The sequence below is a fragment of the Hyaena hyaena genome, unplaced genomic scaffold (genome assembly GCF_003009895.1).
Source record: "Hyaena hyaena isolate Hyena2069 unplaced genomic scaffold, ASM300989v1 scaffold_149, whole genome shotgun sequence".
In the NCBI taxonomy this organism is placed as follows: domain Eukaryota; kingdom Metazoa; phylum Chordata; class Mammalia; order Carnivora; family Hyaenidae; genus Hyaena; species Hyaena hyaena.
The window spans coordinates 342507-368874 of NW_024080781.1; the positions used below are offsets into that span (position 1 = coordinate 342507).

At 40.2% G+C, this 26368-nt stretch overlaps 1 protein-coding gene across 2 annotated transcripts in view; it reads left to right on the top strand.

Annotated features, from left to right (window-relative positions):
* The window catches only part of RAPGEF5 (Rap guanine nucleotide exchange factor 5), a 223580-nt gene that overhangs the window by 37665 nt on the left and 159547 nt on the right, over positions 1-26368 (top strand). The window contains exons 2-5 of one of the 2 annotated variants that reach the window (XM_039238850.1): positions 1210-1260; positions 2982-3088; positions 8633-8754; positions 10663-10831. In XM_039238850.1, the coding sequence (XP_039094781.1) occupies positions 1210-1260; positions 2982-3088; positions 8633-8754; positions 10663-10831 (449 nt within the window). Of the gene's footprint in view, positions 1-1209; positions 1261-2981; positions 3089-8632; positions 8755-10662; positions 10832-26368 lie in introns of those variants that run through there. The other variant, XM_039238851.1, reaches the window with a different exon arrangement.

The window sequence follows — 26368 nt, forward strand, 5'->3', positions numbered from 1 at the left end:
TTGGATAGAGAGATGTAAATATCTCTAAATAAATGATTTATTTGTGTGCAAGGTTGTGTGCTAGTGCTGTGAAAGCAGAGCCATATAAACTGCCAGCACTCCCTCAAGAAGCTTATGGATGGGTTTAGGCAAAGGCACACAAAGAACGACAGCCAACAGCGCAGAGCCGCCAGGAGCTGCCACATGACTAGGACAGAGGAGCAGAGCTGTGAAGAGGGACAAAGCCCAGCGGACTGGAGCAGGGAGAGGCGCTTCACCCAGGAGGTGACTGCGCGACACCTGGACTTCAGAGTCTGGTGGGGGAAAAAACGGGTGCCTGGGTGGCTAAGTTGGTTGAGTGTCCAACTCTTGATTTCAGCGCAGGTCATAATCTCGCGGTTCATGAGTTCGAGCGGCACATTGGGCTCTGTGCTGACAACATGGAGTGTGTTTGCAATTCTGGCTCCCTCTCTCTCTGCCCCTCTCCCACTTGCTCTTTATCTCCTTTCTCAAGTAAATAAACATTTGAAATAAAACAAAACACAAAGTCCAGTGGAATCCAGGGAAGTGTCAGGGAAGGTGGAAGACTCTGTAATTGGAGAATGGTATGAGCTGAGGCAGGGAGGAATGGGGGGCTCTCCTGATGAGTAGGTCTTGTCATGGAGGGAGGTGGAAGGAGAATCCTGGAAACCTGTTGGAGGCAGACTATGGTGGTTTTGATTAACTCACATAAGCAGTAAGAGACCCACTGTAAGTCCAGCGGGGCAAACTGGGGACATTTGTTGAGTTGAGGTTTGCAGGATGGTCTGTGGGGGCATGACCAGAGGGCAGGGAAATCCACTGAGGAGCTGAGGCAGAAGTTCAGATGTATAATGACGAAAGTTTGAGTGAGTAGGTAGAAGAGGAAATGAAAAGGAAAGGAGACAGAATCAGTATCACATGGAGATTAAATGACAAGTATGAGAGCATCCCAGTCTTTTTAATGTGCTTTTTAAAGTTAGATGAGGAGCTATTCAAATGGAATAACCTGTCCCATTTGAATGAATGTCCACCAGATGCTTAGACTGAATGCGAATAAAGATGTTAAAGCTTTATGGCCTTTGACTTGAGATTTCAGCACGTTTTTTTGGCTTGTACAGTTGCTGGGGCTGCCATGTTGCAGACATTGTCTCTTACAGTACAAAGATTTGTTTGGTTCTAATTGTTTCTCCTCTCTCTCTCTCATAATAGACTCTATCGAGAAGAATTTCCAATCCATACCTTGAACACACTCCTTCCCAGGTACGATTCTGTTCTCTTACTGCATTTTCTGAAACAGTGATTTATGAATCCTGGTGTAGAATTTTCTAGGTGCAGCAGCTCTTGCCTTTGCTCCTGGCAGGCTCTCTTTCACCTGCGGATGACACAACTAAAGGTGTTTGAAATGCTCTGATAAGTGTGGCATGGTACAAGATGTTCATCAGGCAGGAAGAAAACATATTTTCCCATCTTCCAAGTTCTTACATGGCAGAGTTAATACCTAATATATAGTTTTCAATTTGTTGTGTTGATATCCACTATTTTAAAAATACGGTGTGTCTATTTTACACTACAACCTTTGCATAAAAGGAAACTGTTTGTCTTTAGAGTTATCTAATAGTACAATATTTCTGTATGCTCATTGAAAAAAGATGGGGAAGCCTTCATTGTGTTACATTTAAAAATCAGTTGACAGAGATGGAGTTTTTGTTTTGTTTTTTGAGAAAAACAGGAGACTGAGCATTCTGAGATCTGGAACTTATGGGCCTTGTTCACTACTGTATCCCAGCTTCTAGAATGGGGCCTGGTAGCTGCTCACCAACCGTTTTTTGGATGTTTGAATGAATGAACACTGGTACCTTGTCAGGACCTGTCAGCTGATTTGTACCTCTTTTAGGGAAGTACTTTCTGTCATCTGACTTGTTGAAGGTTTTTTTAATTTGTTTTTAATGTATATACAATTTTAACATGTTAAAAATAAATCCCTTCCTGCCCTTCTCACTTTCTCATCAGGCTGTGTTTGGGAGGTGATAATAGGAATAGTAGAGAAGCATAAGATGGGGTTGAAGTGTTCCCTGTCAAGTCATAGTCAATATATTACCCATTGGTTTGCTTCAAGAGAAGATACAAAATATTGTATAGATGCACAATTGTGTAGGTGCAGAAAGAGCTCACCGAGGAACAAGTGAACAGATGGAAGCATGCATCCCCTAGTATACATTGATTTTCAATAACTTATGAAGACACTTCACTTTTACTTAGCTTCTTTTGTTTGTGAGGTAGCATTGCATTGTGGAGGAAGGTGCCAGTTACTGAGAAAGAAGGTAGGTATATAAAGTCGGACATAAATCTCTCTAGATCTAAGGAATCCCCTCCTGCATCCTCCCAGAATCAGAAATACATATGGATATGTTAGGAGATTCAAAAAGAAGTTAGATAAAATTTTTATCTGCTAGATGGAATCATGAAGTAGATGAAATCAGGATGCTTGGAATTAACCATGAGCTCTGCAGCCGAGTAAAGCTTAAAAGCGAAGCAGACCGCAGCCTTATCACGTTGTGTCACAGAGCGAGGTGTTCACCAGAAAGGAAAAAATTATTATCCCATCTTCCAAGACTTTTACATGAATCCATTACCAGTATGAGAGTCATATGTTATAAATATTCTTCAATTTGCTGTACTAACAGAAACATCTTTTTAAAAAAAAAACAACAGATAATTTGCTCTGGAAACTTTGTATAAAAGATTTTTCATGGTTAAAGCAGTTTGGGATTTGGAAAATAGTTATTGTAGCTTAATAGGACAAGTGGACCAATAGCAAAAATAAAATAGACAGTTGTTGGTCTGTAGCTACGTAGGCTAAAATGTTTTAAACTTGAGGTGGTCGTGACTTTTTTTTCTTTTTTTACGTATAGTATGCTATTGGCAGCTCACAAATTATGTTACTCTGAATTTACAGAGGATATTTGTCTTTTCCCATTTAGATTTATGGAGAGAATTCTTCTTGTGCGGGGAGAGCATTGAGGAATATTATTATCGTTCAGGCCGGTGACCTGATAAAGGACAGAGTGAACCTCAAGGGATTTTACAGGTAACACAGTTTTCTAACACCTTGTCACAAATTCTCCTTGAGGAAAAAAAAAAAAACCCAAAATGTGCTAAAATGATAAAGTTGACCCTAGAGAGGTGGGCTCTCTCAGCACTGGAAGGGTTGGTTTGTTTGGAGTGTCCATTTGGGGTGCTGATGGTGATTTTTCTTCTAGTTAAACTCAGCTGAGTGCTGACAGGAGACTCCTGGTTCTGAGGTTAGCGCACGGAATCTCTAGCCGCAGGTGTGGATGGGCTCCTGAGAGACTCTCTGTTCTGCTTCCCCTGAAATGTGATGTTCTAGGCCATTTTTATTGGGCATGTGCCGTCACGGGACTCCAGTAAATTCAGGTCCCCTCTTCAGGAACCTTACCAAGGCTTTTGGAGGGGTCTGTGGGAGAACGGACTTCTGCTCTAAGTTGCCAGGTGAGGATGAGCCGCTCCCCAGGCCCTGCGAGGAGGGGGAAGGGCAGGTGACAAAGCGCGGGCACTTCTCTGCCTTGGCTTGTGAATAAGGGGGGAAATGCATGGGCTGATGGTCGGTTTTAAAGCAGCTGGACTAAGAACGGCCGCTTAGTAAATTCAGAGCACATTTTCATTACGTGGAGCCATTTCGAGAAAAAAACAAAAGTAAATTGTCAGCTTTTTATTTTGTCAGGCAAAGGTATTAAGCCATATCAAACAAGACCAAATGACAATGATGAAAATTGAACCAAAAAAGAAAACGATGGCATTTGTTATCAGTATTTTTTCTTACCGACATGAGATTGCAGTGTACCACCAAGAACAGGAAGAGCGCTCAGAAAAAATGTTACCAGAAACACATCGGAAAGATACTCAAAATAAAGGATGTTTCTTTAGGTTAACTCACTTAGCTTTGTCACAATGCATTATGATATTCCTGTTTTTTTCCATTTGTCACAGTTGGGGAAAATTTCATCATGGCATGGATTTGGGGGATAGTGATTCTCAACCTATTTAAGTAAGACTCCCGTTTTATTGAGATACGACTTAAAATGCGCAATTCTTTTTTTTTTTTTACTTATTTTTTTACAAATAGTTTATTTTCAAATTAGTTTCCACATAACACTCAGTGCTCATCCCCACAAGTGTCCTCCTCCATGCCCATCCCCCCACCCCCCCACAACCAACAGTCCTCAGTTTTTATCAGCATTCAAGAGTCTCTCATGGTTTGCCTCTCTCCCTTTCCCCCACCATTTCCACCCTTCTTCTCCCCCTTGTTCCACCGTCAAGTTCCTCCTAATCCTCCTATACGTGCAAACATATGGTATTTGTCCTTCTCTGCCTGACTTATTTCGCTCAGCATAACACCCTCAAGGTCCATCCATGTTGCTACACATGGCCAGATTTCATTGTTTCTCATTGCCATGTAGTATTCCATGGTATAGAAAAACAACATCTTCTTGATCCATTCATCTGTTGATGGACACTTAGGCTCTTTCCAAGTTTGAGCTATTGTGGAGAGTGCTGCTATGAACATTGGGGTACATGTGCTCCTACGCATCAGCATTTCTGTATCCCTTGGGTAAATTCCTAGCAGTGCTATTGCTGGGTCATAGGGAAGTTCTGTTGTTAGTTTCCTGAGGAACCTCCACACTGTTTTCCAGAGGGGCTGAACCAGTTTACATTCCCACCAACAGTGTAGGAGGGTGCCCGTTTCTCCACATCCTCGCCAGCATCTAGAGTTCTCTGATTTGCTCATTTTAGCCACTCTGACTGGCGTGAGGTGGTATCTCAGTGTGGTTTTGATTTGTATTTCCCTGATGAGGAGGGATGCTGAGCATCGTTTCATGTGTCTGTTGGCCATCTGGATGTCCTCTTTGGAGAAGTGTCTGTTCATGTCTTCTGCCCAAAATGCGCAATTCTTAGGGGTACAGCTTGAGAATTGTTAATTATTGTATGCACCTATGTAACTCTTATCCACACCTTAGATAGTTCCTTCATGTTTTTTTCCTTGTCACTAACTGTTCCATGCTACCAACTTCTTTCTAATCAAACACTTGGCAGAACCCTCTGTTTTCTGAGGCATCATTGAGCAAGGGTAGTAGGGAAGGTAGGAAAACTACAATGAATTAATACTTTAAATCCCATATTTAATTAACCACATTAGTATAAACCTAGGTCTTGAAAAATATGACCTACATTAGATATGTGTTCTGTTGACAAAACATGTTTCTGTGTATATGGACTCAACGAAACTCTTGAAAAAAGTTTACCCTCCCCCATATAAGGAATTCACAGCTGAAGGTCTGAGAACCTTCAGTTTAGTGCCCAGGCCAAGTAGACAATAGCAGAGGGGAAGAGTGGCTATGACCACCTCACATAGAGCCTTTAATTTTTTTTTTTTTTTAACAGATGATGATGCAAACTTTAAATCTGATTTTTTTTTCATTTTTTAAAAATTAAAACTGGACGGATAAGTCTTTGGTCTAGTCATAAGCTGGCTCCTAGGATTCATTTTAGCTACCACACAAGGCTATGTGTAAGATCCATCATTATTCGCAGTTTCTTTATGTGATCTCCATGGATATAGAGTGAAAAAAACTTTAGGAGATGTACATTAATAAGGTTCATGGAAAAGAACCATCCATGCAACTTAGAACATATTTAGGGTTCACTGGTAGTAGAATGAGGAGAGAGCATGTGCTGTGCTTTTTCAGATTCCCAGTGGTTGGGCCAGCACTTCCTATCTTTAATTATCCAAGGATTTAATTAGTGCCTTGGGTTTAAACATAAAGGGCTAATATGATTGCCTAGGATGAGTCCTTTTCATTTGGTAGTAAATCGAGGTAAGATGTTTCCCATGTTCTTCATGAGAATTACTTTCAAAACTTTGAGATATTTTCTATTCCTTTTGCACTATAGGAAAAATTATACTGGTTTCTGAGACTTCAAGTAGATCTCCAAATATCATCACCTCATTTACATTTGAGATTAGGGTTCTGTTTACACTAGGATTAATTGCTAACAATGCAGCTGAAAGCAGGAGACCAGGAGAAATCAAATTTTCAGCTCCAGAAATTGGTCAAATTAATGTTTCATTGTAACAACCACACTGGCCTTGTAGCTTATCACCTCCATATCCCAATGCTCCCACCTAGTCTTGCAACTGTAGTGAGATCTACATGTACTCCAAGGGTTTCTGGATTCAGTACAAGACTGAAAATACACTGGGAATAAGAGCTGCTGCGGGTGTTCGGATTGCTCCCTTCCATCCACTCCTTTACTTCCTCGCTGCTCTCCTCTAAATCCTGTAGGTTTAGGTAGGGGAGCTGGATTATTGGAGACCTGGCCAGCAAGTCAGGGGAGTAAGAGTTCTGTGCAGGGGTGTCTCACCTCATTTTGTTTGCCTTGGTGATATTAATGATAGTGTTTATCTCTGTCCCTAATGCGTGTTCCCTGGTGCAGATGGATTAATGAGGGATATTTGAAAAATAATTTGATAAAGTTGGGGGTGGAGAGGAAAGGGATTATAGACAACTGAAACAGTAGCTTACTGGCTGGGGGTCGGGGAGCTCTTATTAACTAGTGATGTCATGGCAATATCCTGTTTGAGCATATGGACTCAGCCCTGCTGCCCGAGACACAATGAGGCCTTCCCAGCAAGAAGGTAGAGCTGGGGGAGTGGGGCTCCCAGCATTACCTGGGCCCCACGCAGCCATACTGCATCAGAATGTACACATTAACTAAATCCCCCAGGTTCTCCTAAACACATTTTGACAAGCCGCAGTCTAAGAAACTTCTTCCCCATCACTTGCCGGCAAGCAAACCTCTTCATCCACCTAGCCACCTTTTGCACGTTGCCTGTTTAGTTTGTTAGTAAATGTTTGCTTGTGTCCTATTCCAGGTGAAAGCAGTTTGAGGACTGGATTGTTCTGAGAATAAGGATTACAATGATACAGTGTTTAAATCCATGGGATAAAAGTGCTTTACAAGCCCAAGATGCGGGCTAATTAACAGAGGCATTGAGGAATTAATTAACACTTTGAGCCTTTAACATGAAAGGTGTCTTATAGAATTAGAAGTTAATATTGACTGTTTTGTCTAATTGCCTAGTTTACTGCAATCTGTTTTCTCCTTTTTCAAAAAACATCCATTTATTTGACAGTTAATCTGTCTAATGTCTTAATGCTAACCTGCAAGTGAACATGTCTGGTATTGCCCAAATCACCTGAGAGTATCTTTCAAATAGTGACAACTAAAAAAAAAAAAAAGTTAGGCTTTATCAAAACCCAAAATATTTGTTTAAATATCTTAGCAAAGGGGCTCCATTGGTAGAGCATGTGACTTGATATTTGGAGTTGTGAGTTCCAGCCCCATGTTGGGTGCAAAAAAACTCAAAACCCCAAAACCAAATATTTCATCAAGAAAAGTTTATTTTACCTTCACAACTGAAAATATAGCACCTCATGGCATTTTCTCACATTGTTGGTTGCTGTGTGATTTCTTAGTATTGATGACTATAGCCAATCACAAAAAACAGACAATACTCTTCTGTTTTAGGAATAAAATAATTATTGACATGTTTTGGTCCTTAAATACCAAGCATAGAATAAAGATAACCATTTACATGATACATTCTTTTAAAGGAACATTTTGGTGACTTTTTTTTCATAAGGAAGAATGATTTTCAGTGAAATTTTTGCAAATGAAAAACCAAATAAGGAAGTTGTCTTTTTTTGGTTTTTCATCTGAGGCTGATAAAGATGGAAAGTAGGCATGAAAATACTGCTTGTAATGCCCAGATTGGGGCATTCTTCAAATACTGTTGTGTATTTGAAAACAAATTACAGGGAATATTTTGCATATGGTTAATGGGATCCATCACACACATCTGGGTTTATGGGTTTGTGATCTAGGCTGCTTAGCTAGATTGCTTAGACTATATTAAAAAGATTACTGGTCATATTTATTGTTCCTTGAGGCAAATTTGAGGATTTAATCTGTTTGTAGAGTGGCAAACAAAACTCTTTACCACTCTCTGTGGTCCCAACTTTGAGTAATCTTGGAATTAATTTGTTCTCAAAAAGACTAGATAAAAATCTATAAAGGTTGAACAAAAGTGTATCACCATCACTTTGAGGTACTTGTTTTAACCAAGGCAGAAGCATTATCTTTATATAAGGATTGCTACATTTATTCCTTCATTTATTCAAACATGTGTTTTGAGAATTTTCTGTGTGTCTGAACTGTTCTAATTGTTAGGGTATAACCGTGAGGTATATACATAGTCACTGCTATCCTGAAAATGATTCTGAAGTGAGGAAAGCGGATAGTATTCGCTCAGAAAGATGTACATTACTAAATGTTGGGAGATTGAAGCAGAAGCATAAGAGGATATGATTCCAAGTGTTCCTGAGAAAGTGATATTTCAGCTGAAATTGGAAAGATGAATAAGAGGTGCCAGTTCATTATTATTGAGTCCCTTGTTTAAAAAAGCCCATGAAAGGAACGATAATAAATATCAATTCTTTGGCAAATGAGTGGCAACAATGTCTTAACTATGAATGACTTTCCTTTTGTTCAGGAGGAGCTGTGTTGGGTCAGAGTTGGTAGACTGGCTTCTAGAACACTGTCCCTTTGTCCAGTGCAGATCTATGGCCATAGGGGTCTGGCAACTCCTACTGGATATGGGAATTATGTTATCAGGTTAGTATTACATGTTTTCAAAGCACAGAAGCATTATTTTGTTAAGCTACCAGAACAAAATTTACTTGTTTTTTCTAGAGGAGGTTACAATCTAGATGGAAATTATTTTTACAGGTACATATTTGCATTCTTGCATATTTTATAAATAAAAGTGACCAGTCATCTTTTGATATTTCGCACACTTTTTGTAAAAATAATTAGGTACTTGCTGGTTCACAGACTACTCTCTGTAACAGTCTTTCCCTAACTCTCCCCTCTACCCAAAAGGCTGTTCACATGGTTTTGTTCTGTTTTTTAAACATTTTTATGTTTATTCTTGAGAGAGAGACAGAAGGACCGAGCATGAGCAGGGGAGAGGCAGAGAGAGAGGGAGACACAATCTGAAGCAGGCTCTAGGCTCTAAGCTGTCAGCACAGAGCCCGATGTGGAGCTAGAACCCACGAACCACTAGATCATGACTTGAGCCAAAGTCAGACACCTAACCAGACTGAGCCACCCAGGTGCCCCTCAAAAATTTTGTTTTCTTTTGTTTTTAAATCAGGAACATCTTTATTTATTTATTTTTTAAATGTTTTATTTATTTCTAGGAGAGAGAGAGAGAGAGAGAGTGTGTGAGCAGGGGAGGGTCAGAGAGAGAGGGAGATACAGACTCTGAAATAGGCTCCAGGCTCTGAGCTGGCAGTCAGCCCAGAGCCCGACGCGGGGCTCGAACCCACAAACCACGAGATCATGACCTAAGCGAAAGTCGGACGCTTAACCGACTAAGCCACCCAGGCGCCCCAATCAGGAACATCTTTAGTTGCTCTAAATGTGTGATTTGTCTAGCTGTACTTAAAATAATTATTGGAAACTGATTTTATGAGTGGAATGTGTATGCCATTTAATTGACTAATCATGAACAATTAGAGATATGACCTATGAAAATTGGCTGTTTAAACAGAGCACACAATTGATGTTAACTAGCAACTAAAATAGATGGCAGATATCTCTTTTCCTAATGGAGTCCTGGGAATTGAAGAATTAGAAGTCAAGCAATCCCAATTCTTTACTGGGCTCTATCATGCAGGTGTTAGTCACTAGGAAGCCCCTTTTTCCCTCTAGGTAATAAATCTTAAGGATCAGAGAACATAGTAAGGTTCAGAAAGGCATACCCCCAAGTGCCAGTGTGAGAGAGGAGAACAGATAGGGATGTGGGTATAATTTCAAGGTGTTATTAACACCTAACACCTGATACTCTCATTTAGAAAATCAGTGACTATCTTTGAAGAATGTTACCAGTTTGATTGTAAGGCTCATGTTAGTAGTTAGCAAAAAAATTAGTGTTCATATTTTTTTGGGGTCAGTTCTTGATTCCTTTTAAAACAACATTGGTACCACTGATATTTTTTTTGGTAGATAATTCTTATTTGTAGGGTCCTGTCTTGTACACACAGGATGCTTAACCACCAGATGCCGGTAGCACCCTCTAGTAATAATAACAAAAAATGTCTCCAGACATTTCCAAGTGTCCCTTGGAGGTACAGTCATTCCCCCCCCCCCCCCCCCCCCGAGTTGAGAACCACTGGTTTGAAAGTTGTCCTAGTAATTAAATATATTAGTTTACTTTGGGACATGTAAAAAATTCTCCCCACTTTTTGAATTGCTACTGATTTCACCTGTGTGTGAAGCACACATAAAATACATGTGAACATGTTGGCCAAGGCCTCAAGTAATAAAAATTGAGTTGGTCAGTAAGTCTCTTTTATTTCAGTGGGATTGTAAACATGAATGGACTTAGAATATATAATTATAGTCCTATCCCTCGGTTCTCCATAATAATTAGTAGGGCTTTCAATTTATTATTTGGTTTATGACTCTCTTAATAATATACTTTTAAAAATGGATCCGCCCCATTTTTGTTTCCAACAGTGGACCAGAATTTATACTTTCAAGATACCTATGTCTTCTACCAGTTTTCATCTGATGAATGCAGCTATTTGTACTGTGAATTTGAAAGAGAAGAAGAATGGCAGAATGGTGTCAAACTTTTACTTCAACTTGTACCTCTCATTCCTGCCAAAGCTGGCATCTGTGAGCTGTAAGTAGATGTTCTTTTTTGTTTTATTATAAAATTATCCTTGTTCAGAGAATGTTTACTGTCTCCAGGGACCATGCCCTGCTCTTGAAGGCCACCATCTCCTTTAAGAAATAGCTGTCTCATTCCCATTTCTCAGATGCAAGTTCAGAAAGGTAAAAGAAATTGCTGGCAATTAAGTCTAGCTAATAAATGACTGAACTGGTATTCAAATCCCAGGAGTTCATGCCTCACTAGCTGTACCATGAGCTGCTTCTAATTTAATCATCACTATATGAGTAGTGATCTAGATTAGGAATAAATATGATTTAGCTTTGGTTGGACTAAAATAATAACTGACATATTATCCACTCTCCAAGTCGTGACTTTCCTAAGAAAGAGCTCAAAAACCTTTCTGAAAATAATCAAGAAGCAACATTTGGCAAATTAAAACACGTGAATCACTATCACATGGAGATACTGAATCACTGTATGATTAAAATGAATTAAAATTCATTAGAGAAGGCTTAGGAACAGGTCTTGAGTCATGATACAGTGCTGCTGACATGTCTTTGTTTCTCCATAGCATCCATGGTATGCTTATTTCAGAATAATGAATTTCAGATTAAAATTTGCCATCAATAACTTTTACATATTCGGTTTTCCCATACTTACTGTTGACTTTCTTCATTCTGTGATATTAGCAGGGCAAGTGGTTTTACTCTCATCTCATGGATAGGAAAAGTAGTTTCAAGGAGAAATAATTTCATAAAGATGAGTTACTCTTGTTAAAAAAGACAATACTGAACAGTTAATCTAGGCTTTTAGAAAAGAAATGTGTTAGAATGTTAATGAAACACTGTGCTAATAGGTTGATTGTAGAAACACATTTTGTGTCAAGAACTATGCTAACTACTCTATATTTATTATTTCATCTTGAGATGAATTCTAGAAGACAGTTCCTATTATCGCTATTTTGTAAGTGAGGAAATTGAGTCACAGAGGTCAGGTCACCTGTCTAAGATTACTCAAGTGGTGAGTTGAGTGTTAGGGTTTGAATCCATGTCTGTCTAGCTATAATACCCATGCTTTGTAATGCCTGCTCGAGTGTGTTCCAGGAGTTACGGGGGTCATTCTAGCTCCTTCTTTTAAGACATAAACAGAAACTATGAAAATTTTAGACTGACTCAAGAAGGGTTATGAATTTACACACCACCACTGTGTATAGAGGACCTTGGAATGGCAAAGCAAAATTCAAACGTAATTCTTCACTCAGTTTTCTAAGTATGGAAAATGTTCCTTAGTATAATATGCTTTTTAAAAAAATTGTTTTTAGTGTTTTATTTATTTTTGAGAGAGAGATAGAGACAGCATGAGCAGGGGAGGGTCAGAGAGAGACGGAGACACAGAATCCAAAGATAGGCTCAGGCTCTGAGCTAGCTGTTAGCACAAAGCCCGACATGGGGCTCGAACCCACTAACTGTGAGATCATGACCTGAGCCGAAGTCAGATGCTTAAGTGACTGAGCCACCCAGGCGTCCCATAGTATAATATGCTTTTAATGGAGGTCAGAATTTCCTGAGAAAAGTCAAAGTGCATTTTAATAAACTTGAACAAGCTATCCAAGAAGGAGTGCTGTGCTTTTGAGCTGGAGATGGCTATGACTTGCATGGACTCTGTGAAGCTGGCATTCTCCTACAGCTCTTCTTAACCATTTCCCGTCCTGAACACAACATGGAAGTGTATGCAATCCCACGGGCATACATAGGTGAGCAGGGGCATAAGGGCAGCTAAAATAAACTTGCAGGCAGTCCTCATGATTCAGCTCCAGCACTTTCTACCTGACTTAGCAAGCGGATCAGAGATGACTTTCTTATAGGGAAACCCTGTGTCTACTCTAGGTTCTAAAAATTATTTTCAAAATTTGGTTTCTAATATTAATTCCAGATTACTTGCAGTCTTTTGTCACCCCGGTCCCTGAACACAAATATCATGCCTCTGGAGTTGAGAATCACCAGAGCATGACTTGTTTATCAGCAGATTTTTTGTTGTTGGTGTGAACATGTACACTGGGAGTGGTAATTCCTCTGGGGAAATTGTCATTGGGGAGCTACGGATCCATCTGTCCCATATTATAAGTACTAAATATAAAATTAATGAACCATTGAAAGTCTCTTCTAGAGGGAGGTATATATATATATATATATAGATAGATAGATAGATAGAGATAGATAGATACACACACACACATATATATAGATACACGTATGTATATGTGTATCTAGAAATAGATGTATATATGTGTGTATCTATATGTATATATGTATCTATAAATATGTGTTTATCTCTATGTATATGTATGTATATGTGTTTATATGTATTGCGTGTATACATGTGTACTTGTGTCAGGAACTGTGTGTGCATATATGTGTGTATATATGTGTAGGTGTATATATGTGCATGTGTATGTATATGTATGTATGTGCATATATGTATATATGTGTATGTGTTTGTGTGTGTATGTGTGGGTGTATATAAGTATGTGTATGTATGTGTGTATAGGTGTGTGTATATGTATGTGTATGCATATGTGCATGTATGTGTGTATAGGTATGTGTGTATATGTATTTATAGGTGTGTGTGTATGTGTGTATAGGTATGTGCATATATGTATGTGTGTATGTGTCTATGCATGTGTGTGTATATCTGTGTGTATATGTATGTGTGTGTGCATATATGTATATAATATGTGTGTGTATCATTTTTTATATGTTAGACTTATAAGCATACCTTTCAGGGTAAAGTTTTTGGCCATATTTTAGAAAGGCCAAGTTTAGGTTATCCAGACTTGAAAAAAATTCTGGTTAGAGAAAAGGTGCCCATGGACAATGTGTTCTTCAAGCTGTAATGGCACAGCCTTCGTGTGGCTCAATGCATGTGATCCCATGGTAACTTCTGGTCTCATCTGGTGATCTCCATTCATTCTCACCCCCACCTCACACCTTTTTATTCCCTCATGCCCCTGTGATACTCTGCTCCTTCCTCTGCCTCTTTGCTTTTCTAGTCAAATTCTACCCACCCCCCCAAGGGGGAGCCCAAGTCCTACCTTGACCACAAAACTTCCACAATGTCTCCAATTTGGTGTCTGAGTTTTTGTAACTTAGGGTTTTTCCTGTTTGTATCAAGAAAAATTTCCATTCTTCTATGTCATTCTTAGACCTGTGTTGTTCATTCTGCCCTGCTAATACATTTTTATCTATTTTACTGAAATGCCTTCTAAAGTCCTCTTGATTCATTAATTTGTGTTGCCCATTCTCGAGCTGAAAACCTTGTCCTATGTTCCTATTAATATCCTTTTTGATGTTTGAAGGCTCTTACAGTCTGTGTATGCAGTTCTACATTAGGTCCCTCTAATGTGCTCTCTTCTGTATCTCTGTAAAAGTATGCAAGGGAACCATTTAATATCTCTATGTAAACACAATTCTGTAAAATGCATTTTGTGGATCTTTTTTCCATTTAGAAAAGAATATTTGAAGCAGGATGGGAAATGGAGCTGCTGTAGGTTTTTAGGTTAATTTGAGGAAACAAAATTCCTGTTCTATACAAAATAACTTTTATATCCACACGGAGTAGATAATTTGAAAGAAGTGAGTGAGCCAGTTGTCGAGGGCACTATCTCTAGGAGAAAAAAATAACAGTCATGGTATTTTATTCAAACTGAAAGCCAAATCAGGTAATCTAGAATGGACTTTTTTCTCATTCTTGGTTTAAAAAAATTTTTTTAAAGTGTGTGTGTGTGTGTGTATGTAGGGGTTAGGCCGTGTGTTCATTTGGGATGCTGAAGTAACAGCATAGGGAAAGGCAGCCTAATGGTTCCTTCAGAACTAGTGGGAAATTGGAGAATGTAGGCTGTGAGAAAGCTTGGTTATTTCAGTACAGCCGCCATTACGGCAGGTGCCTGCTTACCACGGGTGGGAGTGGCAGTGCTCTGAATGGACAGAGCCTGTGAACCTCTAGTACGTGAAACTACAGTCTCCAATTACAAGGCAGTTAACATTTAAACTGTCATTAAAAGAGTGCTAGAGGATTGCTAAATTTTAACTCCCCTACACTCAGACATGTAAAGAAGAATGTAACATCTTCTTTCTTCCTCTAAGCAATTTCTTGTTTGTTGTCCACTGAGCCTCTATCTTGTGAGATAGCCAGAAAGAAAGAAAAGAAACCCCTTGATTTTAGGCTAATCCAGTAAAATTATTCTAATAAGGTAATTTTAAAAGCCGTTTAGCACCCTTTTGGTAAAAAGGTTCAGTCTGTGCCCACGCCCTGTTCCTCAACAAGACAACCTCTGGGGTGTGGTAAATGTATGAGTCTCTTAACCCTGGTAGAGGAGGCTCTCTGCTCAGAGTGGGCCCTTTCCCATCCCTGCTGATTTTGCCTGGTGGATGGACAGCCATTTCCTGAATGGCCCCTAAGGTGTAACTGGGGTGTTCTTTGGCATCTGCTGTGGAGCCTGGGACTGGTATAAATGGGGTCTGTCCATCTTGGCTCGACCAGTGCCTCTTGGTCGCGCCTGGCTGATGTGCCCTCCTGGGTGCCTACTGGCATTGCTGATGATCCTGAGGTCTGGTTATGGCTTCCACAGACCTCCTCTTGAGCCCCTCAGCCTGTGTTGAAACAGCTCCCTCTCATGGCATCCCAGGCTGACATTTCCTGATTCTCACTATTTAAAAAGCCATATAAACAAAAACGTGTTCACTGTTATTTAGCAGTGTGCTTAACTGAATGGTATTTTAACCTTCAGATTCTTAACCAACCACCTCTAGGGAAATCTCAGTCCAGTGGATTAAGATGAATTTATTAGCACTCATGATTTCATGTTCTAGACAGAGAAGCAAATGGATACTTGAGAAGAAGGAACGGTGTGCAGGGCCTGGCATTATGGAAAACGGTGGCATGTTGAGGCAGTGCAAGGCAGCTTGATGTGGCTGAAGCAGTGAGTCACAGCGAGAGGAACTCAGACTTTGGGAAGGGTGGGGAGCAAGTCTCAGACTGATCGCAGGGGTGTGTAAACCCACAGAAAAGACAAACATTATCTTTACATTGAAGAGAGGATGACTTAACTGTACATGGGTGATACAAAAGAAAATATTTGTTGCTTGGATTCACAGTAACATTTATGTCATGTGTTGGCATTATCAACACATAGGGAGTTGATGGGTCTGTAATCCATTTCTATGTAAAAGAGCCTCCCCCCTATTTAAAAACTGGGGAAGAACTGGCTTAGTCACTAGGCATAAGCTTGCTCTGGCCATGACAACAATAAAAAATCAATAGCAGTAGTACTGGTTAATACTCCCTGCTCACAACAGCAGTTTGAAGTTACAGATGATGGAACTGAGGCAAGGAGGGTTACCTAACTTGCCAAAGGGACAGATCTTTGTAGTTGGTGACAGTTAGGTGAATAGAAGGCAGGAAGTGAACTTGGAAGTGACCTCTGTGGCAATGGTTCTCAACCATGGTCCTCTCAAAAATAAGGAGGTATAATTGGAGATCTACTATTATCAGGCTTGGGATGGACAGATGAGACCCACATATCCATACATTTTGTAAAGTTTTAGTAAGGCTAATGTACACCAAAGTTGAAATCCACAGTTCTAAAGTCAGCCGTACAGAAAGAGCTTGGATAAGTGATAAATAATGTGAAAGCTAATTCAATCAAAGTTGCAAAGTACTATGCAAAGAAGCCAGATTAATACCATTATGACAAAGATTTTATCAAACGTACTTACCGCTGCATAACTGACACTTCTGGAATTGCATACATGTAGCTTCATGAACATTTAAATTGGAAGAGAATCTGGAGTCCCTAGATAATTGAATTTGCTCCTTTCCTCAGGTAAGTAGAAGGGACAAGGAGAAGAAGGTCTGGGAAAAGGCAACCTCTTGTCACCAATACTCTTTCTCAACAGGCATTTACTGTCCGTTTGGTTTGTGTGAGGTACAAGTTTGTGCTTGACTCTGTGGTGATACGACCATACGTAAGTAAGGTCTCATTTTTTATGAGGCCGGAATTACTAGGACAAAATTCAGAAAGAGAAACAAATGTGAAAACCAGAATCTTCCTCCACAAATATTAGTAAATGGGATCCAGCAATATATAAAAGTGATAATACATCATGAGAAACAGGAGTTTATCCCAGAAGTAAAAGGATGATTCAGGGGGCCTGGGTGGCTCAGTCGGTTAAGCGTCCGACTTTGGCTCAGGTCATAATCTCGCAGTTTGTGAGTTTGAGCCCTGTGTCAAGCTCTGTGCTGACGGCTCAGAGCCTGGAGCCTGTTTCAGATTCTGTAACTCCTACTGTCTCTACCCCTTTCCCCGCTCACACTCTGACTCTCTCTGTCTCTCAAAAAAAATTAAAAAATGTTAGAAGAAGGATGGTTCAGAGTTTAAAAATCATCAATGTAATTCACCAGATTTAATCTAAAAAGAAAAACTGTATGATAAATTCCATAGATGCAGAGAACGCATTTAAAAAAATTCAGTATCCATTCATGATAAAAAAATTCTCAGAAACTGTAAATAAAAGGAAACTTATATAATCTGATAAAACCTTACATAAAATCTATGCTTGTACTTAATGGTGAGAGACTGAATGCTTTCTCACCAAGATTGGGATTAAGGCTAATGTATCTCCTTTTAATCACTTCTCTTCACTGGTCAGTGTAATAAGGCAAGATAAATAAAAGATATACAAATTAGGAAAAAAGTAAAGCCACCTCTCTTTGCAGATGATATGTAGATAGAAAATCTCAAGGAATCTACAGAAAACCTATTAGAACTAATGAATAGTATGTTTAGCAAGTTCACAAGATACAAGGTCAATTTACAAAAATTATGTTTCTAAATACTGGCCCCCAAAATGTTATGAAATACTTAGATACAATCTAAAAAAGTGTGTAAGAGCTGTACATGATACTTCCTAAGTCTAATGGAAAAAAAAGAACAAATAAGGCTTAAGTAGAGGATCTCTCCATGTTAGTGGGTTGGACTACTTAACCTATTTTGTTAATATTTATTTATTTATTTTGAAAGAGGTGGGAGGGGCAGAGAGAGAGAGAGAGAGAGAGAGGAAGAGAGAGAATCTCAAGCAGCCTCTGCACTCAGGAGGGAGCCCTGTTTGGAGCTCAGTCTCCCAAAGTGTGAGATAATGACCTGAGCCAAAATCAAGAAGTGGACACTTAACCAGCTAAGCCACCCAGGTGCCCCAAGACTCAATATTATTAAGACATTAATCCTCCTCAAACTGACTTATCTTCAGTGGCAGTCATCTCCTTATCTGTTGACTATACCTGCATAATAATAAAACCTGCTTTTGGTAGCATTGACCTCTGAACAGGGAGTGTCTTGGAACTCAGTCCTAAGCCTTCTTTCTCTACTCTCACTCTGACTGTGCCCTCACCTTGTCATGTATTTAATATCAGCCGCATAGTAATAATTTCCAAAATACAGATCCCTGTCTCCCCTTGACACTCTACATACGCCAATGCCACCACCACCCACTACCCTGTCACCTCCTGATCCTGCCTAACTTTTCCTTTTCTACCTGATGTGTAGAAGCAAGATGAGAAATGCGTTGGCATCCTTGATTTTTGACATGGTGCTGGATTAACCCCTTCTAACTGGGAGATCAACTTCAAGTCTGCTGTTCCTATGTCCCAAACCCACCTTTTATATTCCTGACTTTTCCTAATTAGATTCTCATTTTGTGCTCTTTAGGGAAGAAGAAATTAATACTGGATGAGTAAACATTTTTTTAGTATTCCTCAAAAAATTTCATAATGAAACCTGGCATAAGTTTTGTATAGGATCATAGGTGAAGAAAATTTCCATTTACTATTTTAAATTGTTTGTATAAAAACACTATAAAATCAGCTGGTCTTAGTCTTTGTTATTACTCATCACCCCCTCTCCCAAGGAAACACTAAGCCCTCAAAAATTTCCATTGTTTACAGAAAAGGCTTATTGTAGGTGTGAGAACAGATTGCATATTTTTATCAGAGAACATCTTTATTTAAAAGTAGTAAAGGAATTTTAAGAAAAATGGAACTTTTAGGCCTGGTTGTGTTAGTATTTGAAATTCGGCTGTTTAATTAAATATTAACTATTAATCCTCAAATCTTCAATATAAAATGCAAAAAGGCCATTCGTATCAATGTGGATGGAACTAGAATTTACTGTGCTAAGTGAAATAAGTCCAAGCAAGAAAAATATCTTACGGTTTCATTCATATATGGAATTAAAGAAACAAAACATATGAACATAGGGGACAGATGAACATAGGGGAAGGGATGGATAAATAAGATAAAAACAGGAAGCCAAATTATAAGAGAGCCTCAAATACAGAGAACAAGCTGAGGGTTGCTTGAGGGTGTTGGGTGGTGGAATTGGCTACGTGGGCGATGGACATTAAGGAGGGCACTTGTTGGGATGAGCCCTGGGTGTTGTATGGAAGTGACGAATCACTGGATTCTACTCCTGAAATCATTATTATACTATATGTTAACTAGCATGGATTTAAATAAAATTTAAAAATAAAATGCAAAAAGGAGATATCAGTAATAACTAATTTTATTCAGATGTATCCTGGACCCTCAGTGAAACCTGTCACAACACATTTTACTAGTGTTTGGTAAGTTGCCCCTGTAAGCCCAACTAGTAGCCTGAGCCTATGAAAAATTAACTTCTCTTTAGAAGGTCGAATAGGTATTTGTGTTCGTGATATCAAGATCTCAAGAAAAATCGAATTCTCATTCTTCCACCATCCCACTTTTTCTTTGTCATAAGAATTTGCTTTGTTAAGCAAAACAGTGTCCAGAATATAGGTGTTATAGAAGGGACAGTTCTTGAGTGTCCAGTATGACACCTTTTATATCCTCCTGGGATCAGTAGGTACTAGAAATAGTGGAGATGGAGTTTGTGATCCTTGAGGAGCATTCCCTTTGCTAGTGTCTAGGATTTTCTGTCAATGATTTCTAAGGAAGAAAAATTTCAAATCTGCCCCAGGAAATATTTCTGTAAGAGAAAGTCCCTGAAGTTTCCTTGCCTGACAGCAAGTGTGGAATGGACTCTGGGTTGTCCTAGGAGAATGTGAGCTGTGGTATTGTCAGCTGACTTACCATCATTCCTTCTCAGTTGGTGGAGGAGGGAGCCCCTCTTTCTACCCAAGACTCATTCTTCTTGCTGGGCTGTGAGTCCTGTGCCTCCCTGGAGTCTTTCCTTTCCTGCTTTCTCCATCTCTCTCTGTTGGCTCTTCTCCTTCACCAAACAAATGATTCCCTCAATCGTAATAACAAGAAACCAACCTATCTTTGATCTTATTTCTTCTTCTAGTTACTTCTCAATCCATCTTTAATTTGCTCTACAGCAAAGTTCATAGCCCTCAGCACAAGACAAAAACTCTTTAGCAGTATCAAATGAGGCCCTGACTGGTCTGGCCTTGGCTTTATCTCCTGCCGTTTCCCACTTCCTGGTCCTGATAACCCTGCTGCAGTTTCAGGGCCACTCATTACCCATCAGAACCTCACCCTGGATATCACTTCTCCCAAGAATTGGCCTCTGACAATCTTCGATCAGGCTAAGAGACTCTCACTTGTGTTGGCAGAGGATCTTAGAGATGGATTTTGCTAAACCCACTGAATGTTTTGTTTTCATATAGGTGTTTATTGGGCATCTCTTGTTTGCTGTGGGATCATGTATAGTATTGTCTTGGTTCCTGTATAGTTTGTCTTGGTTCTGGCTTTTTCCATGCTCTATAATTTCATCAGCCTCTAACAAAGGTAATCTCTGGTCTGTGATGAATGTTGTATTTCCCTCTAGTTTGTCTAAACCAAATAGCACAGGGCAGCTCAACATCAGCCTGCCTTTGGTGCGGGAGGGAAGGCAGGTGATGGTGGGAAGTAATGAACAAGACTGCCTGACATTCCCCTACAACAGATTCTGCCCTGTCAGAATTCTGATTTGAAGATAGGCGTCCCAATCTAGAATATCTCTGTTTAATATGAAGGTCAAGGTGTCATGTGTATATAAGAAACACCCCGACACAAACGAAACCCCTAGAGGACAGGAATAGCATTTTATGTGAAAGGTGGCTGAGGCTACATCTCCCATTGTTAGGGTCCTCTGTACTGGGCACCATGCCTGTGCTCAGTATAGTGTTGGCACAGGTATGTCTGGAAGGTCATGGAGAACACCTCGGCTGTTTGGCATGTGCCACGTAGGCAGTCTCCACCTCTTGAATTACTCCAAATCTTTGCATTCCAGCAACCATAAAATAGATATGTAACACAATTTCCTATAGGAACAGGGTTGTGTGGTGGTACCTCTTGGCAGGCCACATATGCTATTCAGTAGTGAGATGTACGTAGATGGATAGACAGAACATGTACATTTTTGAAGTTGTATCAATATACAAATGTAAAGTGGTATTATTTGGATACTGTTTCTATAATAGAATGCTTCCAGTTTTCCAACCTGAAATACCAGGAAATGTCTTCCAGTTAAAAATAAAGTAGGATTTTCTAACTCCCCGATGGTGTTGGTTGCTCTTGAATCTTAAGACACAAAATGTTTTGGTAAAATCTGGTTGAGGAATGTGGGTTCTATCTATTATATAGGAGATGTATGGCAAGCTTTATTTTTTTTTAAATGTTTATTTTTTGAGAGTGAGAGGGAGAGAGAGCATGAGTGAGGGAGGGACAGGGAGAGAGGGAGTGAGAGAATTCCAAGTAGGCTCCATGCTGTCGGCACAGAACCCAACATGAGGCTCGACCTCAAGAATAGTGAGATCATGACCTGAATCAAAATCAAGAGTTGGACGCTTAACCAACTGAGATTTATTTTTAAAAACCTAATTGGGGGTGCTTGGGTGGCTCAGTTGCTTTGGCTCTGGTCATAATCTCATGGTTTGTGGGTTCAAGTCCCAAGACTGGAGCCTGCTTTGGATTCTGTGTCTCCCTCTTTCTCTGCCTCTTCTCCACTCATATTCTGTCTCTCTCAAAAGTAAATAAACATTAATTTTTTTTAAAAAAGGCTAGTTGTAATGATCTCAAATCCATTATCCTAATTCTCATGAAGGAATTCTCACTAAGAATTTTGGGAAGTCCTGCACGGGTACCAGTAAAATCAAATCCAAGTTGTTAGAAATTATATTGAGCCTGACTGGTATAAAACAAATTGTGTCACCTAGATAATAGGCCCTGGGTCCTGCCTCCTAAGGCTCTTTATTAGAACTCAACACTAGGGGACTGTTTAACCCTCACAGCAGCTGAGAGTTTGTGTTGGGAGACATTCTTGGGTGGAGACTTCCTGTTCTTTTCTAATGCAGGATGAATTGTGCAAATGATTGTCAAATAGTTGGCTGGGTTGGAAACGGTCACTATGTCTGTACCAATTATTTGTTAGAGGAAGATGAGGAGGTGGGGGTGATCCTCACCTTTATTGCTCTTACTTCATTTAAGAGATTTTCAGAGTTACTGGGTCCTTGGTATTTGAATTAAGAAAGTCATTGTTGAGTTTGAATGAATAGTAGGTCACTAAAAGACAGAATTGCTGCAGGGACCTGGGAGAATGATGGAGCAGCTAAGGGAAGGTGTTTCTGAGTATAAGCAGGGTCTTTCAGTTGTGGTGACTACAGGTAACAAGCTAATACCTTGTGTAGCAGTGGTCCCAGGGTGGTGATTCATAGCAGAGCCTTTCTTGAAGGTTCAGGTACTCAGTTCATTTATTCAACAGCTTTATACTGAATACCTCTTTGGTACTAGGTTGTGTTCTAAGTGTTGGGGGATGTCACCATGAATAAAACGGAAATATCTATTCCCATGGAGCCTAGTAGGAGAGGACAGACATTTCGTAAATGACAGATTTATGTTGGTTAAAGGTAGAAACTTTATGGAGATGCATAAAGCAGGAAATGAGGAATGTAGATATGGGTCAGGAAAGGCCTCTTCAAGAAGCTGACAGAGACCTCGAGGCTGTGAAGGCATAATCTGAGGGAAGTGTTCTAGGGGAACGGTGCAAAGGTTGTGGGGGATAGCCAGTGCAGAGGTCAAAGGCAGAAGCATTAAAGGCAAAGCAGGTGTGAAGAGAGGGTGAGGCGTCAGCCAATGTAAAGACTTATGTGTTATACTGATGGACATGGGGAGTCATTTGAGGATTTGGAGCAGAGGAGAAACATGATCTGATTTACATATTAACAAGACCACTCTGGCTTCCGGGCCTGGGTAAGAGATCTGGTGCCTGGGACAACAGAGGTGGTGGTGGTAGAAGTGGTGAGAAGTGGGAGATAGCAAATGGGAGATACACCTTGAAGGTAGAGCCAGTGGGATTGCAGGATGCATACAGTGTGGAGTATAAGAGAGCAGGGATCAAGCATGGCTTGCAACTGGAAGGATGGGGTTGTCATTGATTAAGATGAGAAAGACTGTAGAGAGGTCAGGGATTGGTTTCGTTTTGTCTTCAGTGGGGAATGGGTAGAATGATAATGTCTTATGTTTGATGGTTAAAGGGACAAAGGCAGCTTTTGCTATTCCTGTGTCCTCATATTCGCACTCTTAGATACCACAGACCTCTAAAACGTCTGAAGACATCTGCCCACGGCAACAGGACTCCGCACTTTCTGTTGGAGAATTGCTGGGCCTGGCCTGGCTTAGGCCTGGCTTAGGCAGAGACCTTGAGAAGCAGCCATGGGAATTTGAAATTTGTAGTGCCTGCTGGGCCCGAGCTTCCTGCTGCCGCAAGCACTCTGGGATGGGTCTTCCTTCCTGGGGTCACTCCTTTTCTCTTTCTGCCTGTCACTTGTCACTGCCATTACCTGCTGATTCCAGCCAGGGTTTCTTTGCTTCCTGTCTCTAAGCACTGACAAACCACACAGAGCCTCTCTCTTTCTCTCCTGTACAATGATCCCGTTTAGTAATAATGGGAAACTATATAAGTATTGCAATTGATTCTTTCCTTTATTCTCCTTTGCCCTGTTTGATGATCTGTTTTGATTTGATATGTGAGAACTTTGTCTTCACCGGGTTGCAGTAACCTGTATTTATACACATAAAATCAGAATTTGTCTTATTTCATAAAAATACATTTGCTAGGGAAAGAGAGTCTGTTTTTTCTGGGCATTTTGGCATAGAGCAGGGAAGGGGACATAGTGGTGAGGAAGGAAGGTGAATGGTTAGGTGTTACCCTTCCCTCTTTCCTTTTTCTTTATCTTTTTCTTTTAATTTAATTTTACCCTTCCCTCTTTCTAAGCTCTTCCACTGTTTGCCTGTTACTACCATACCTGTTCCTAAAACCTTCCTCTATGCCAGGTCAGATGCAGTTGCCTGCTGGTGGGGGGGGGGGGGGGGGGGGGGGCGGGGGATGGGGCATGTTAGTAGGAAAGGAAGAGTATTTCTGAATTCTAGAGCTTTCAGTAGGTGGTGGGATAATGCTTGGTTTGAACTCAGAAAAGAGCAGGACCAAGTCTGAGTTTTAGAAAGATAATCCTGGTATCTAGAGCAGATTGGGCGCGAGAGGAGAAGCCAGAGACAAGCTGGTTAGAAGATAACAGAAGTAATTCATGTAAGAGAAGCAGAGGACCTCAACTGTCAGTGAGACTTAACAGGGAGAGAACTGAAGGAAACGGCCACATAGTGACCATGGAGCTGAGTCGTGAGAGGTGCTGGTAGAAACAGTGAAGGCAGGAGGCAATAGAAGTACAAGGTAAGTTATGCTGACTTCAAGGAGCCTAGAAGATCCCCATGTGGGTGAAAATAAGCTTCCTGGAATTGCCACCCACCACCCCTTTGACTGTAGATAATAAAAGAAGGTGAGCTCACAGGAGATACGGGGCTGGAGAAAGACTTGGGAGTTCTGCTCACAAATCGTGGTGTTGTGGTGGTAACAATGGGATGAGGGCTACAAGACAGTTCTTGGGGGGTCATCTGTCTGTCTGTCTTACACAGAGTTCCTGCACTTATTTCTCAGACAGTTTTGCCAGGACCTCCGGGTGGCTCAGTTGATTAAGTGTCTCACTCTTGATCTCAGCTCAGGTCATAGTATCATGGTTCTTGAGTTCAAGTCCTACATTGGGCTCTGCCGTGACAAAGAGGAGCCTATTTTGGATTCTCTGCCTCCCTCTCTCTCTGCTTCTCTCTCAAAAATAAATAAATAAACATTAAAAAATGCTTTTGGCATGCCAAGGTATGTCTTGTGCTGGAAGAATGACTGTAGGTAGTTCTGCTTCTGAACAGGGACTCAATTATTTGTCAATAAACCAGCAACGGCTCAGCCATTACTCATGAAGTAGGCATTATCAGTCACACACACACAGGAACTTGCCTTGGAATTGTGAGTTCCTTTCAGCAGTTTGTTGAAAACACCTTCATGACGGAATCTGTGCTGGTGCAAAATCTCTCACACCCGTGAACTAATCGCTCAGCTATGTGCTGGGGTCTGAGAGACATGAGCCGGCATGACCAACCCCCGCTTCACGGCAGGCACAGGCAGGCGCCAAAGCCCTTGCTTGGTGCTCTTGTGCCCAGTGCATTTGGCTCTTAATTTCCTGTCACATCTGTTCGGTCACCTCAGCTTAATCATAGAAACCTGGTTTGTTGGCTTAGGTTATAAAGGGTTGCAAATCTCTTCTCAGGATAACTTCGTGTACACGGAAACCTTGTGAATAGATCATTGTAATAACAAAGTTCATTGTTCAAAGTAGTCATTATGAAGGTAGCTCGCTTTTTTGGGAATAAGGGAAGTTAGAATGCTCAGTTCTCACTGTTTTTATTGAGCAGATTATTAGCTAACATTTCAAACGCTTTGCATCACAGGTAATTAAGGTACTTGACAACATCGGCACCGCTTCCTACCCGTATCATGCAGTTCTTGTAAAAGGTGATAGTTTTTCATTCACTGCTCTGATTTAGAGGGTGTTTTTTTTTTCTTGTAAATGGTTTGAAAAACATAGGAACAGGAAGCCAATGCCAGAATTGATCCAACTCGTTTTTCCCTTCTTAAAGAGTTTCTCTTTAGCCCTCCTGGCCTGCGAGGCGAGCGCTTCGGCTGGCCCACTGCAGTTTCCGAGATTGAAATCAATCATTGGATTGCCGTTCTGATAACACTGCCCTGCAGGGCAATTACCACCAATGCCTCCAAGTCCACAGAAGGTGGTGAAAGGGATTGCTGTGGAAATAGATCAGGGAAACAATTACATATATTCAGTTGGTATTAATTTTTTTCTTTGACCAGAGAAAAAATTTCATTTTATAGTTTGCTTTAAGTAGACAATTTTAGTACACCTGAAACTAGTATAATATTATGTGTCAAACATACTTCAATAAAAAAAAGGAGTAGATAATTTTATGTTAGTATATAATGTGGTGAAAATTTTTTTATGAATTACCTTGCAAAGATGATTTTCCTAAATAGACTGATCATATACTATATGTTATATGCCTCTTTAGTTATTTAGTATATGAATAATTTTCTTGGTTTCTCAACCAGGGTCAGGTATTTTAAAAAGGAGT